At 36.1% G+C, this 16,968-nt stretch overlaps 1 protein-coding gene across 4 annotated transcripts in view; it reads left to right on the forward strand.

Annotated features, from left to right (window-relative positions):
* The window catches only part of RHOBTB3 (Rho related BTB domain containing 3), an 88,782-nt gene extending 72,060 nt beyond the window's left edge, over positions 1 to 16,722 (forward strand). For 2 of the 4 annotated variants that reach the window (XM_051994015.1, XM_051994025.1), the window contains exons 10-12: positions 232 to 398; positions 3,569 to 3,665; positions 16,087 to 16,722. In XM_051994015.1, coding sequence (XP_051849975.1) covers positions 232 to 398; positions 3,569 to 3,665; positions 16,087 to 16,202 — 380 coding nt within the window. In that variant the 3' untranslated portion in view covers positions 16,203 to 16,722. The remainder of the gene's footprint in view (positions 1 to 231; positions 399 to 3,568; positions 3,666 to 16,086) is intronic. The other 2 variants (XM_051994034.1, XM_051994043.1) reach the window with 2 other exon arrangements.
* The last annotated feature ends 246 nt before the right edge of the window (positions 16,723 to 16,968 follow it).

Below are 16,968 nucleotides of genomic sequence, written 5' to 3' on the forward strand. Positions count from 1 at the left end.
AAAAGTACTTGTAAGTGTGATTGCACATGTATAACCTGTATCAGATTGCTTGCTATCTTGGAAAGGGAAGAGGGGAGATAGGGAAGGAGAAAAATTTGGAACTCAAAATCTTTCCAAAAATGAATGCTGAAAGTTGTTTTTATATGTAATTAGGAAAAAAAATATATTTTTAAAAGCACATATAAGATAAATTATTGATTCTAATTTTCTGGTTTATCCTTTTTTCTTCAGCTAGCATTCTGCAAGCTATGTCTCTCTTGATTTGTGCTGAAATGTATCAAGTGTCTCGACTTCAGCACATCTGTGAGCTTTATATCATTACACAACTGCAGAGTATGCCCAGTAGAGAACTGGCATCAACAAGCCTCAGTGTTGTGGGCCTACTTAAAAAAGCTAAGGTAATTTAGTAATTATCTGTATTTTTGTAATTTGTCAATTGGGTATACAAATAATCGCATTGCTTTCATTTTGCTGATATTCTTTTCTCTAAGGAAGAAATTATAATTAGCCTCAGTAAAGAAAAGGCTAATATTTGGTGTTCTGGAAGTAATTTTTATTGCAGTATCCTTTTGTGATATTGTCTTTTTGCTTTGTTACATCTAGCATATACACCTATACATTAAAAATCTACATACGTATACTTAGAATCATTTCTGGTCAATTGAAATACTGATCTCTTCCTTGTCATATAAATCTTACCAATACTTACATAAAATAGAAAGTTTGGAGCTGTTTTCAATTCTGTATGTATAATCACTTAGTTCTGTACTTCAATTTTCATATTTAATAAGTAGAGGTCTTGGGCTAGGTGTTCTGTCCTTCATATAAGCACTTAATGCTATTGTTGATTGGCTATATCCTTTGAGTTCATTAGAATATGGGTCATGAGTAGTACAGAACTCTTTGTCAAGTTTTTCTTGTCACTAATTGTCACATTAGTAAGCAACTTGGGAGAAAATAATTTAGAATGAGAAAGTTTAGACCAAATGACCTCTAAAGTTGCTTCCAACTCTTGACATTTTATGACCTTATATCAGAAGTACAGAAAAGAAAAGGAAGGAAATATGATCATTTTGAAAATGTTTTGAAAAGTTTTTCCTTTAAGATTTGAAATCTTAAAACCTAACTTATTTAATTTCCTGCTTTCACATTGATGATTTGTTATTGAGTATGATCCTGGAAGATGGACAGAATAATTCATGTCCTCCAATAGACTGTTCAACTCTGTTTTGGTTGATTAGGATGAATTAAGGAAGGTAAGACTATTGAGGTCATAATGTTGGCAGCATCATAATAATTCTGTCATGTTATCCTTAGAACTTCTTTTTCCCTCCAGTCAGAACCCATTTGAATTGTTACTTATATGGTGAGAGTTTGTTCTGAAAATCAACTTTCAAATCACAGAAGACACCTCTAACTTAGAAGCAGGCGTATTAGGTGTGACATTTCTCAAAATTAAAGTCTATACTTTATATAGTAGCTAATTTCTCCCTATATTTTGTGATTGTTCCAAAGACATGACCACGTTGCTTCCTCCAAAACTAATTGTCTGTTTTCATATTCTTTCATTTTATCATAGCTCCTGTAGGAATCATGTTTGTCTCCAGGCTTCCTCAAGTTGTTTTTTGTTGTTGTTGTTGTTATTGTTGAGTTGTTTTTTGTTTGTCTTTACCCTTTCCTTCTCACGTTTGTCTCTGCTAAAAGAGTATTGATATACCTGATGTGATTTCTCTGGACTTAGGTTCGTAGGTTTAATTTAGAAGCCTAAGTTAGTTCTCCTAGATCCTAACTACTGCTTTCACAGGGAAATTTGGGAGCCTCATCCTAGAACTCTGCCTGCAATTACCTTTTTAAGCACTTGCCACAGCTATTGCAATTTAGTTGTGCATTTCTTCCTTGCTTTTGTTTTGCTTGCCATGAAAAATGATATTTTGTTATTATCATCTCTTGGTTCCTTGCTTTTGCCTCCATTTTGCTGAGACATTACTAGCCTAAACAGTCTGTCATGATCAATTAAAAAAAAATTTCTGGAGCAGGAAAATGAAGCAAATATATATGTTTCATAAAGCATTGGATTTTTATAGATGTAGCCAGAGAATAGATAAGATGTATTTTTTTATTTAAAGAAACATTGTTTACATTTCTTAATTTCTTTCCATTTTCCTTTCTGTTTTTGACATTTGAAACTTTTAATTTGTCTGACTCAGGGTCATTGAAGATGACATTCAGATTCTAGTACCTAGAATGCAGAATAGTGGTGCACATTTTTCAATTTGCAAAGAATTATTTATCTATTCTGCAGTATGTAGCACCCCCCAAGTCTTCAGAAATAGTTATGACTTCAGGATCTGTTGCTGCATAGTCAAGGTGCTGAAGACTCTGAGTCCATGAGATGTTATTTTGGTATCAATGTAGGGAGTTGTAATGGGCTGAGGCTTGAGTTGATGCACTGAGGTCCCAAGCACATGAGGCTAAATAGTAATTGGACCATACTCTATTAATATATAAGCTTGGAGAAAGAATTGCCCCCACTCTTTGGGCAAGTCCTGATGTGTTGTATAGGAAATGACAATTTTGGTGGGTGGAGGCAGGGGAGTGGAAAAGGAAGGGGAGGAGAGAGACTGCTTGCTTTTTGTCATTGCCACGACCAAGACGCTCCTCCAAAAACAAAAGAAGGGGAGGAGATGGCTCAGTGGGTAGAGCACCAGTCCTGAAGTCAGGAGGACATGAGTTCAAATCCAGCCTCAGACACTTAACAATTCCTGGTTGTGTGACCATGGGCCAGTCACTTAACCCCAACTGCCTCAGCAAAAGCAAAAAGAAGAAGAGAAGCTGAAAGGTTGTTGCAATGAAAAAAAAGCAAGCAGTCCTCTCCTTCCCCTTCCTTTTCCACTCCCCTGCCTCCACCCACCAAAATCGTCATTTCCTATACAACACATCAGGACTTGCACAAAGAGTGGGTGGGGGCCATTCTCTCTCCAAGCTTATCTATTAATAGAGTATGGTCCAATTACTATTTAGCCTCATGTGCTTGGGACCTCAGTGCATCAACTCAAGCTCAGCCCATTACAGGGAGCACTTCCACCTCCAGGAAAGGGGGAGGGGGCACCAAAAACAACACTTGCTATGATGGCAGGTCTCTTCTCTTTTCATTGACACATGGACTCATAGAAGTATCATCTATGTCAAGACTGACTTGAATCTGATTCTTAACATGCCTTAAATGCAGGCGTCTTCTAATTACGGCCCATGGGCCAGATGCGGCAGCTGAGGACGATTATCCCCCTCACCCAGGGCTATGAAGTTTCTTTATTTAAAGGCCCACAAAACAAAGTTTTTATTTTTACTATAGTCCAGTCCTCCAACAGTCTGAGGGACAGTGAACTGGCCCCCCTATTTAAGGAGTTTGAGGACCCCTGCCTAAATGTATATCCAGAACATCATGTTCTGAGTTATATTAAATTTGTTTGTAGGACATAGCATTATTTTCTCTTGTATCTTTTCCTCATCCTAATAACATTGGTGATCATCACATACGGTATTGTTTTAATTCCCTTTTTTCTTGCAGTTTCACAACTCTGATTGCCTTTCAACCTGGCTCCTTCATTTTATTGCCACTAACTACCTCATCTTCAGTCAAAAGCCAGATTTTCAAGATCTTTCAGGTAGTTTGCCAATTCCTATTTTAAAAAGAAAACTTTGTAACGGGATCACAGTACTTAGATTTGAGGTATAATTAACAGAAATGTATGATTGTTCCTGTGAGAATAACAATGAAAATTATTCTTAAGATGTGAATTAAACATGTTGCATTGGATCCATGTTCAACCTGTGCTAGGTAAACAAACTTCAAAGCTGCTCAGAGCATTTGAGATGGCATGTTCCCATTTCATGTGATTCATTGAAATATTTTACCTCTTTTTTTTTTTTTTTTTTTTTTTTTGGTGAATAGAAAGGAAAAATGTGCCCCTTAGGGTATGGAGATCCTGTTTTGTGTATGTCCATCTCATCTTACTGGTTTTGATATATTCTCAGAGAGAAAGAAATTTGGATTTGGTCTCTGCTGAAAAATTCTTAAGTAAACATATGCACACAAATGTGTGTGTGTAAATACACATGTTATATCTGTATTATATACATATTGTGTACATATGTATGTGTGTGTGTACACACATACATATATAAATAGAGAATTAATGTTCCTAAAATAGTGAAAGTTTGTTCTGGAAATCAGCTTTCAAATCCCAGAAAACACCTCTAACTTAGAAGCAGGTGTGTTGGTATGACATTTCTCAAAATGAAAGCCTATACTTTATATAGTAGCTAATTCTTCCCTGTGACATTTTGTGATCATTCCAGAGACATGACCACATTGCTTCCTCCATCCCCAAATGTCTATTTTCATATTCTTCTTTGATTTTATCATAGTTACTCTAGGAATCCTGTTAGTTTCCAGGCTCCTCCATACTTTTGTCTCTGTAAAATAGTTATTGATATATACCTGATGATTTCCCTGGACTTAAGTTTATAGGTTTAAATTAGAAGCAAATACTTTAGAAAAAATAAAAAATAAAAAGCATTTTACTGCTTTAAGCCAAAGGCTGTAATATCATATCTACATACAAGATATGTAGAGCAAAAATTATATATGAGATATGTGTCAAAGCAAAACAAAGAGTGAGTTTGAGTATTAAAAAATAAAAGTAGGTAACTACATAGGAAGTGAGGTAGTAAAGTGAATAGAATGCCTAGAGGGCCAGCAGTTAGAAGATATAGTTCGAATCCACCCTCAGACATTTAACTACTCATGTGATCCTGAGCAAGTCATTTTCCCTGATTTGCCTCAGTTTCCTTATCTGTGAAACAAGGCTGGAGAATGAAATGGTAAAGCACTCCAAGTCTTTGCCAAGAAAATCCTAGATGAGATCATGAAGAGTTGCTCATAACTGAAATGACTGAACAAATGACACAGAAGGCTATTTATAAATAGTAGTTCTTGTTTTATATACATATGCATGCATATATATGTATATGTCATATGATTTAATGTGTCTGAAACAGGATTCACTATCTTTCTGCCCATATATTCACACCTCTATCAAAACTCTCTGTTGCTGCAGAAAATATTATTCTGTTCTTCAGTTTTGTAACTTTGACTCCTTGCCCTCCATCACCTCACATACCAAAACATTTGTCAAATCTGGCCCTTTATACCCCCATAAATAAATCTGAAAACCAACCCCTAATGTCTGTTCACACAACTGGCACCTTAGTGGAGGCTCTCACCACCTGACTTTAAGACAATTGCAGTAATCTTTTAACTGGTCTGGCTGCCTCAGTTCTGCCCTACCCAGCTGCCCAACGCTCAGATCTAACCGGGTCATTATCCACTCAATAAACTCCAGAAGCTCCCTAGGATAAAATATAACTCTGTTTAGCTTTTAAAGTCTTTGTAACCTGGCCTCAGCCTGCGTTTATAGCCTCATTATATATTATTCCCCTTCCTCACCTTTAGAGTCTGGACAAACTGGCCTTCTCTCGGTTCCTCACCAATGGCCCTCTATTTTATCTGTCCATGCCTTTGCTTTGACTTTGTCTAGGCTTGCAACATGCCCCTTCTCATCTCAGCGTCACCAACTCTCTGATTTCTTTCAAGACAAAGGTCGAGCATCTCCTTCTATATGAAGCCTTCCAGTGCTTTCCTTCCTTGACTTTATTTCACTATCTTGTATTTATTTTGAATTGTTAAATATACTTATATAAATGCATATTATCTTTGCCAATAGGATGTATGTTTCTGGAGAGTAGCACTTATTTCATTTTGGGGAAGGGTAGAAAGGATTTGTATCCTTAATATCTGGTATGCTACCCTGAGACATATTAGACATATTTTAATGTATGTTGATTAATTACTAATTCTCAATACAATGACGATTTTTTTTCTTGAGAAAAGAAAAAATTTTTAAACCAAATTAGCAAATATTTATTGAAAACCTTTTTTATGAAGGAAAAAAAGACTACTTAAATATATCTTGCTTTTCTCCCCCCAGAGGCAAGGGATGCTTCCATTAGTTGTCTGAGTGGGAAAAAAAAAAAGTGCTTCAGAAAGCAAATGGACAATTTGCTGGAATTGAGCAAGAGAACATCCTTGACTGGGCCATCCTTGATCCCTTTGATCCTTCTTTTGTAAAATGGAAAAAATCTGTATAAACCTTTCACGGATGATTTATATAGGGTTTTGCAATCCCTGGAAGATAATGTTGTAATAATAAAAATAATAGCTAACATTTATGTAGTGCTTACAATGGGCCAGGCACTGCATGGAGCTTTTTACAAACATTATCTTATTTGATTCTCACAACAAACCTGTATTATCCCCATTTTACAGTTGAGGAAACTGAGGCAAATCGAGTTAAGTGACTTGTCCCAGAACTAACAGCTAATAAATGTCACAGTTTATATCTGAATTCAGGTCTTCCAGGCCCTGGACTCTATCCACTCTGCCAGCACCAGGATTTCTTCATTTTTATAATTTTATTCATATGCTGTATATGCATTTTCCCTAACTGTGAGAGGATGTGTACCCTGGTCATAGGATATTAGAAACAACTTGGCTATCTCAGAAGAAGAGAAAACAAGTCAAATTCCATTTGGTTTGTTAGGAGACTTTGCTAGTTGAAATTTTACTGTATGTTTAAAGGCATGTAAAGATCACTGCAGTTATGCTACCATGAATTTCTTCTGCTTAACTTTTGTTTTTCATTTTCCACAGTCCTGTGTTTTCTTTTTTGCAAAACACTTATTTTGAAAAAACATTGATTGCTGAAAACATTGAATACTTATTGTAAAATGAAATCTGGACTTTTAGAATTTACCCCAAGAAAATTGCACTGCTCTGTGCATGTTTATGTGTGTACTTCTCCTTACTCCTATTTTTTACACTGATTCAGTGTAAAAACTCTGTAGCCATCTCTTCCTTGCCTTTGAGAAACTTCTGCCCTGGGTCCCCTCCCTATACTGATTTGAGGCTGCCAATTTATATCCCCAGTGATTAGCATAATATTTGGCACAAAGTAAGTGTGCAGTAAATGCTTTTTCATTCATTTGATTCACCAGTTCATAGCAACGTGCTTTGTTTCTGTGAGATACGTAGTCTAAGGGCATAATAGATGTGTTTCTACACTATTTATTGGAGAGTGGGATGTGATTCTAATTAGGTCCATTTTATGTCCCCTCCAAGATGACTGAAAACATAAAAGTATCTTAGTCTGAACTTAAGGTGATCTCATTTGTAAAGCTTGTGGAGCCCAGTGGGAAAGTATGTGGCAGGGAACCAAGAGAATCAATTAAAAAATATAGTCCAATAGTAATATAGCAGGGAGTGTCCCAGCTAATTATTTAACAAGGACAGTGATAGAGGTGCACCTGCAGGAGTGTAGGGCATGGGTCATCAGTTCCTGTATTGCTCAGTACCTCCTCTTCTGCTATATTTAGTCACATTTCTCAATCAGAGATGTTGTCTTCAAATATTTAATCACCCATACTGTTGTATTAGATCTTTTATTTAGGGGGAAAAAACACTGCTAAGGAACAATTTTAAGTCTTAAAAGAAGATATTTTCTTTTTTCTTTCAAACATCTCTCCAATATCATTGCAAACGGATAATTAAAGTGGAATTTAACAGTTGCCAAATCCTTCTTCCTTCCCTTTTAACAGAGCTGTTAGTATTGCATTTTTCCTCCTTTTGATAAGGCTCTCAATAACCATACCAAAAAAGATAATAGAGTGGTTGGCAATTTCTTTCTTCAGCTCATTTTACAGATAAGGAAAATGAGACAAGACAGGGTTAAGAGGCTTGTCCAGGGTCACACAGTAAATCTTGAAGTCTAGAGCATCCTTCCTGACTACAGGTCCTGTACTCTATCCTGCAGCTGCCCGTGTAAACCTTTAATGTTCTCTTCGGGGATCACAAGCACTCATCATGGGTGTTGTCAAAAAGACTATGACTTCTTAAACAAATATTCTGTGACCTAGTATATGTGACAATAGATAAATACAGATGGCGTAAAGCATGAGTTTACAAGAGATACAGGATTAGGAAACTTGTGTTATGAATCCTGCAGCAATTCTGGAAGGGGGGAAAAAAAACAAGGAAAAGCTGAAAACCAGGATACTAAAGTGGTTTTTGTCATTTCCTTCTCCAGCTTATTTTAGAGATGAGGAAACGGAGGAAACCAGGGTTAGGAGATATGCCCAGGGTCACACATGAGTATCCAGGGCCAAATTTGAACTGAAAAAGAGATGTCTTCCTGATTCCAGGCCCAGCATTCTATCCCTAGGCCACCCAAGCTGTAAAAGGCCAGAATAGAGTTCACATATAAGAATACCAACTGAAGGTCTTTTGTGTTCAATGAAGGACCCTGATTTCAAGACTATGGAAATATTCATATAATGCTGGCTCCACGCTGGCCCTCCCAGTATGAAGCTACAATGCTTTCCCACCCTAAGAGCTCCCAAGGGAAACTAAAAAGTTGGGAGGGTCTTCTAAAATTATCAGTTCAAATCCTCAAGCCAGTATGTTCTCCCTAGGGTTACCAGACCATGACCTCACTTAACTAATTAACATCAACTGGCTTTAACAAAGAGATATATATTTTGAAGATAAAACAAGAACAGAAGTAATTCTCACCAAAAAAATAGCTGGAAGTATCCTCTCCCTTTATACTACCTCTACCTGGGGAGGTAGTATACTCCTCCCCATTTCTTCCAATGTCTCTCTCTAACTGTTTTTCTCTCTCTCTCTCTCTCTCTCTCTCTCTCTCTCTCTCTCTCTCTCTCTCTCTCCATCTTCATCTCACTCTCTCTTCCTCCTTTTTTCTCTCTCTCCTTCTCCCCCTCTCTCCTAAACTTTGAAAACATACAAAGTCATCACCAGTATCCTTCGTCCAAAACAGGAAAGAACTGGAACCCATCTTGGACTGCGTCTTGGCTGTGGATTAGAAGGGCCTTCCCCTTCATCCTCTCCCTGGAACCAGGCAGAAAAAAGGCAAATTAGGTTCTGGATAAGCAGGGCATCCCATATCCAACTACTTAACCAATCAGCAGACTGTATCGTATACTTCCTTTTTTTTTTCTTTTCTCTCTGTCTTCTCCATGTTACCCATTATCCAGTCTAAAAGCTAGGCTCATACACTGAGTGTCTCATTTATTCTAGTTGTTAAATCATAGAATATTTGTTCTAAAAGTTATGGAATAGTCTTCTTGACAACACAGTCTAAAAGCTATGCTCATATTGGGTATCTCCTATTTTTACTTATTCTACTTGTTAAGTCATAGAATATTCATGGTAAAAGCTATGGAATATCTTAACAACATATATCGTCAGTGCTTGTGATATTTTAAGAGAACAACAGAGCTTGATGTGTAGATAGTGTTCAATACTGATAGCTCTGCCAAAAGAAGAAAAAAAATCACTTCTATATGTAAATTCCACCTTAATCCTCTATTTTTAAGGTCTCTTTATTTTTTTACTTTTCAATAATTTTTCTCTCTCTCCATTTACATGTAAAGATAGTTTTCAACATTCATTTTGGTAAGATTTTGTGTTCCAAATTTTTTCTTCCTCCTTGTCTTCCCCCTCTCCAAGACAGCAAACAATCTGATATACATGTATAATCATTTTAAACATATTTCTGTATTTGTCATATTGTGAAAGAAAAATCAGAACAAAAGGAAAAAAACTATGAGAAAGAAAAACCAAAAAAGGTGGAAATAATATCCATATTCAGTCTCCATAGTTCTCCCACTAGATGTGGATGGCTCTTTCTATCCCAAGTCTTTTTCTCCATTTGTTTTTTGTTATTTAGTTAATTAGTTGTGTCTATCTCTTAGTGACCCCATTTGGGGTTTTCTTGGCAAAGATAACTGGAGTGGTTTGCCATTTCTTTCTCCAGCTCATTTTACAGATGATGAAACTGAGTTAAACAGGATAAAGTGATTTTGGCCAGAGTCACACAGCTATTAAGTGTCTTTGGCCACATTTGAACTCAGATCTTCCTGATTCAAGGCCCAATACTTTATCCACTGTTCTAACTAACTGCCATATACTCTTCCATTTACAGTATTCATATATAGATCCCTTTATATAGTATTTAAATTATTTATTAAAGGCTTTGAGCTTCAATTTGTTCCTACTACTGTCTAATAATCGTCATGACAGTGGGCTGATAATTTCTCTATTTATCCTTCCATAGATTCAATTTCTCTTTCCTTCATCAGTCCTCTACTCTGAAAAATGATTTCTTTTTCCTTTCAAACTAGCCTGGCAAAACAACAATTGAAAGGGGAAATGGCGTAGGCCCAAACTCCCATGCCGATCACAGCTTGTCCCAACCTCTTCAACCAAAGAAACTAATTCAATTGCCAAGAAAGATCCAAGACTGAGTTTCTCTTTGCTCTATGAATTTTTATATTGAATCAGTCATTTTCTTTTGTTCACCTTGAGACCCCAGCCACAAATTGGCCTTGGTGATTGTAAAACTGCTTACTGGCAAAGCTCTAAAACAATAATAGCTGATTAAATATATGAATATATTTGAATGTTTGAATAAGAATATGAATATTTCTCTAGTAAGAAGCATGACCAAATAGAGTAGAAAAGATTTTTAGCAATATGGGAGCTAACCCACATGCCTGCAAGTACACCTCCAAAACTGTCCTCCTTGTTTAATTAACAATGGCCCTCCCTGATATATACTACCATTTAACTATATTTCCAGTTTTCCCTGGAGTTCTGCACCAGGACTGTATTTAATGATGGCTTTGGGGTTCTTGCACATACATATTCATATACATATCAGTGACCAGTCTGGGATTTTAACCCAGATCATAGCATTTAATATGAGGGAAGGACCTCTTCTTCAATCTTGACCTTTTAAAAATGAGGAAACTCAGTTGTCACAAGCAGTGACATAACCAGACCTTTTTTCTATAACTTTGTGAACTATGATTTGAAAATAGGTCTCCTGATTTCTTGTCACATCCTCTTTCCACTTTTATGATTTTCATCATCTTGTTGGGGACACAAAGAGCCTTCCTTCGGACTTCACTGAAAACACAGTTCTGATAGAGCTGTTATTTACCTAGACTAGTAGTCTAGCATCCCTGTGAGCAGCATATTAGAAAACCACAAATTAATATTATCTGCGTTATGTTGTATTTTTGTTTTATTTTGTTAAATTTTCTTCAGTTTTAATCTGATTTGGGTTAAAGAGACTAGGAATTTGACACCTTTGACTTAGACCATGTTTTTCACAGAAACAAATTATGTTTGTTATGAATTAATGAATTTAATGAATGAGAAAAAAACATTTATTGCTTACTTGACTGTGTGCCAAGCACAGTTTTATTTGCTAAAGATATAAATTGGTCCCCTCAGATGGGAAGGAAGGGAGATGCTGAAGGATCCAGGGCAGAAGTTTCTCCAAAGTAGCAGGGAGATTGGCAAGGAAGAGATGGCTGGAGAGTAGACAGTCACTGAATCAATTTGAAAAACAGGAGTAAGGAAAAATGAACACATATAGAATAGCATCATTTTCTTGGGACATGTTAAAAACACAGCTTTTTGAAAAATATTTTAAAACATTTTCAGTAATCATTGCATCTCCAAAATAAATATAAATAAAATCAAGAAGTTATATAACCTTTCTAATAGGGTATGGTATAGGAAAGAGCCTTGGCTTTGGAGCAAGGCTCCAGATTTGAATCCCAGTTTGGTTACCTCTAGACAAATTATCTTGGACAAATCTGTGTAAAATGAAAATTTGGTTTAGATGACCTTTAGAATCTCTTTTACCTCTAAATTTGTGATCTGATCTAAAAGTGTGGATTATTATTGATGAACATTCCTAACTCAGTCAAATCTGGACAGTAGTCTAATCTACAAAAACAAAAACAATGAAGGAGAGCTCCAAACCAAAAGCTTTATTAAATGGCCCCCTCTTATGAAGTAGACCTCAGATCTGCCTTACAATCTGAGATGCCTCCTTTTCCCAAGGACTTTACATTTTATAGGTTTAGTACCCAAACATGTGAAAGAGGCATGGGAAAATACAGAATCTCATCGGTTAATAGATCCCTATTTGGACCTTCTAGGAGGGCTAGAAATGGTGCATCAGGATGGGCAAGGCAATGGTCATCTCTGCTGATGAAGTGGTTCATGACTCATTCATGTTGGGCAGGAGAAGGTGATCTGGAAGTACAAAAATAATTTGGGTCACTTTCCATATCACACTAGGACACCATGGTCCATTTTGCATCTGGTCATTCAGCATTCTTAGATTATGCAAGTTGAACTTTAATTAGTAGTTCACAATTATGTATATTAGTATACAAAACTTAGAATCATTACTCTTATGGAATCATATCAGACTGATTAATGATTAATACTGACTAGAATAAAACAGGGTTCTAATTATCTGTCAGAAATCAAAGGTCATTCACTATTGTGATAATCACTGCATTAATATTATTGGTGCCCAGGCAAAAGAAAATTGTGTTGGATTTGGCTTCTAGGTAAATAGCATGTTTTTGGTTTTGTTTTTTTTTTTTTTAGTTTATGTAACTCTTAATTTCCATTGTAATTCAGGTAAAGGAAAAGGAGCAAGTAGTTAATATGAATGCATAATTTATATGTATCTGCATATAAAATGCAAGTAATAGATGGAGCTCTAGACTTGGAGTCAGGAAATCCTGAATTTGAATAGAATCCTACTGTGTAACCCTGAGCAAATCACTTAATCTCTTAGCCTCAGTTTGTTTATCTTTAAAATGTAGTTAATAATGGCACTTGGTTCACAGAGAGGCTCAGATGAGAAATTATGTAAAGCATTTTCCAAATCTTAAAGTAATTTATATATCCTCATCATTAATTTGGATGAAATGTTGGTATAAAATTAGCCCATTTTATTTTTAAAAATTGTAATTCAAATAATCTATTTAGTTTTAAGATTTGTTTATTTAAATATTTATTTATTCGATCAATTATTTATTTACATTTTTGCTATGAATAATACTTTCCTCCCTTACCTTATGCATACTTAGGCTTATAAATTGCAAATTAAACTGTAACAGCAGAGTTTGGGCATAGAATTTATGCTTTGTGTAATAGTGGCATAAAGAATGATATCCAAGCATAAATTTTTGAGCTTTGTATCTTAAAGCCACAGTTGAATGATCCCTCAGAGACTCCTTGCCTGTGGGAAGTTGACCTAAGGTGATGGCTCTGAAGATGCTGTGATTCTTTCCTATTACTTAAGGATTTAGAACACAAACATTGAGCTTCAGTGCCAGTGCACATGCACAAAGACCTTCATTTTGATTCTGTTTTCTAATGTTGCTTTGTACCTATTAGCCTGATATTTATCTAAGGATTGAGTCCACCACCATTTGTTAAACCTAAGTGAATATTAATTCTTATCTATTGATTTTATGGAACCTGTACTTGTGGAGATATGTCCTTCATCTAAAGTCCTTATGATTGCCTCTGAATAGGTTTTTTGTTTTTCTTTTTTAGAAATGTCAGGCTTTGTTTTTAATTTGGTTTTGGTTTTGCTTTAAACTTTTTTTTTGTGCGTGAGGCAGTTGGGGTTAGATGACTTGTTCAGGATCACACAGCTAGTAAGACCAGTGCTCTGCCCACTGTGCCACCCTTGAATTTTCAACGGCAAATTGGAATGCAGAAAAAGTCTGATTTAAGTGTTTTCCAAGGACTCTTGACTCTACCTGTATTTCCTCCTTTCCCGTTATATTTCTTTCTCCCATTTTCATTTCCCTCTCCTCATCTTTACCCCCAAATAGTCCCCATTCCCCAGATGGTCTGGCTTGGTGGAAAGAGTATTGCTTCTGGAACCAGGATTAAAATTCTGCCTTGGGGGCTTTTTTTTTCTACCTGTGTGAAATTGTGCACATTACCAAATTTTAGTAAATCCCACTTTTGTCATGTCAAATAATAACTAGAATTTTAAGGTCCTTTAAGATTTGCAAAGTTCTTTACAAGTATCTCATTTGATTCCCACAACAAACCTAAGAAATAGATGTTATTATTATTATTCTCATTTTTTACTGATAAGGAAACTTGAACAAACAGAGTCAAATAACTTGTCCTGAATCCCACAAGAAGTAAGTGTCTTAAGTGTTGTTGTTACCTCAGCTCTTCCTGACCTCAGGGGCTCCAGGAAGCTACTGGGCAGAGCCAGGGAAAGAGGGGTTTTGGATTAGTTGGCTTTTTGCTACATTTTGATCCTATGAAATTTTTTTAAAATTCCAATTGAGTAGGTTTCTAAAATTCAAATAAAAGTTACCTAAAGCTGAAGGTGGAGTCCAATTATTCCCTCCCTTGTTTTGTCTCCTTTTTTCTGTTTTTTTTTTCCCCTGGTGTTTCCTTTACTTTGTCCTTTTATAAGTTTCTTTACTTCTTCCTTATTAGCACAGTGCTCAGCACATAATATACACTCAGTAAGTGCTTGTTGACTTTCTTGTCCTCTACCATTTATTTGCTTTTAGTATAAAGGGCTCTAGGCTAGAAATCAGAAGACCTAAAAATCTTAATCTTAGCTTTGCCAAGCCCTACACAAATGTGGGTGTGGAGGATGAGACAATGACCCAGAAAGTTCCAGATGAATTAATTCAATACAACCTAGCTATGTCCTTTTTGTTCTGCTTACTGGGACTTTGCAGAGTTGATTCATGTGGAAGGTAAAACAGCTGTTGGGTCTTGCCAAGAAGGTGTTTGTATATTCTCCCCTTCCTTCAGCTTACTTATTAATACTTAAATAGGTCTCAACTTGTGATGAATTTGGGAAACTTGAGTAGGGCCAGCGGAAGACATCTTTCTCTTACCAAGATTTCCAGTTTTAGTAGGTCAGATAAGAGAAGATAACATCTTTAAAAGCTCTCTCTGGTAGATAGAGTACCAGCCCTTCAGTGAGGAGGACCTGAGTTCAAATCTGGCCTCAGACATGTAACACTTCTTAGCTGTGTGATCCAGGGCAAGTCACTTAAACCCAATTGCCTCAACAACAACAACAAAATATGCTCTCTCTGGAGATTTCCATTTCCAATAGAGCTCTGTTATTACACAGATTACACAGATATTGTCCTTTGAAATATACAGGACCCTCTCAATTTTCTTTGGTGATTCACTTGGACTGTATATGACATTATTTCACTGTCTTTATGCTTTGCTCAAATGACATTTTTATCTTACCATTTGACCTTTCCCCTTTCCCTTCCTCTTAGTCCTCTAATCCCAAATGCTTTTGAGCATCAAAAACTTTTACAAATGGTTTTTCTCTAATGACTGCCTCATTGGACATTATTTCCCTTTTCCTTCTCATCCTAACAGCTGGCTAGCTACATATTTCCCAAATACCCACAGAAGAGCAGAAAGAACCAAAGATAAAATAAACCTTCCCAACCAAACACTATTTTATTTCTTAACTTTTGAACTTCTTGCTAGTGTGAAAGTTATTTGGTGCAAACTCAGCCAGGAAACAAGTTTTTAGTTTCCTGTTTTTATTATCTCTGTGGTAGTCTAGTATTTCTCTATTTCTTCTTCATATCTATAAAATATTTCCCCACAAGGACATTCTTTTTTGGCCAGAGTTATTTAATACATGATATGTTAATGTCCTAAGGGCTTGACTTGACAATCAAACGACTTGAATTTAAGTCTTGGCTGTACCATTTAGGGCTGGTATAGTTCTGAGGAAGCCATTTAATGTCTCAATTTTCCCATTTATAAAATGGTACAATAATATTGACACTGCATAACTCATAGACTTGCTGTGAAGAAAAGCTTTGTAAACTGAAAAGTACTGCATGGTAGAATTGTTATTTATCCAAGGTCTGTTATAGCAGCATTAAAGAAACATTTCAGAGGACTTAGAACTCTTACAAATTAAGCAGACTTGTAGGAATAATATTTAAAACATGTTTGAAATGAACTTTTAGAACTTTTGGTTGCATGTATGTGTTTTTTGTTAACTATTTTACATCTAACACATTTTTCTTCCCTAAAAATTTTAGCAGAAGAACGCAGTTTTGTTGAGATGCACAGATGGCCATCCAACATATATTTGAAACAACTTGCAGAATACAGGAAGTATGTTCACTCCCGGAAATGTCGTTGCATAGTAATGTAACTCGAAGATTGTATTTCTGCTTGATTTTGAAGATTGGAAGATCTGTGAGCAGCGGTAAAATTTTAGTGAGGACAGAAATTGATACCTGTATGTTCAACAAACACCCATACAGTACAGTGTGTGCTTGTTAGTTCTCTTTGAGATAACTACTTTTGTCTTAAAAGGGATCCAAATACACTGTAGGCTAGAATACGGTTTTATCTCAGCCTAGAAAGCTGCTGTGCAGCCACGTCTTTTAAAACGCTCTGTTGCTTCCATAATATTGTGAACTTCTGGGTAAGAAATGTTTAAATTAATTTAGTTTTTGTAAAACCAATGGCATAGTATTAGTAAACATAAATTCCATTATATCTAATGGTAAATGTTAAAATAAGGGGACGTTGAAAAACTTTGTGGCTATTTCTGTACTGGTACATTTCATGAATCTCTTATACCTTCCAGATTTGGGGCTCTTTTAAGAGCTGCCCCAGGGATATAGACATGTACCTGAGATTTTGAAAATGAAATGGTACTTGTTTCATTTTTGTGTCAAGTGAGCCTTCTTGAAGGGATATTTTAGGTTTTTCTTCCCTGCTACCCAGCTTTTCTCCAACCCCTTCATGATCTTTGTGCCTCTGGTGCTTCCCAGCTGGATTCCTGATGGAGCAAGAAATGTAGCATTATCAGAAAAATCACTCCAGTGATTTTAAAGGAGAGGAAGGGGGGCATGCTGGAGGGAAATCTGCATGTTAGGAAAATTGACTTTTACTAAGGTGCCACCTTCCAG

Source organism: Antechinus flavipes, chromosome 1, assembly GCF_016432865.1.
Source record: "Antechinus flavipes isolate AdamAnt ecotype Samford, QLD, Australia chromosome 1, AdamAnt_v2, whole genome shotgun sequence".
Taxonomy (NCBI): Eukaryota; Metazoa; Chordata; class Mammalia; order Dasyuromorphia; family Dasyuridae; genus Antechinus; species Antechinus flavipes.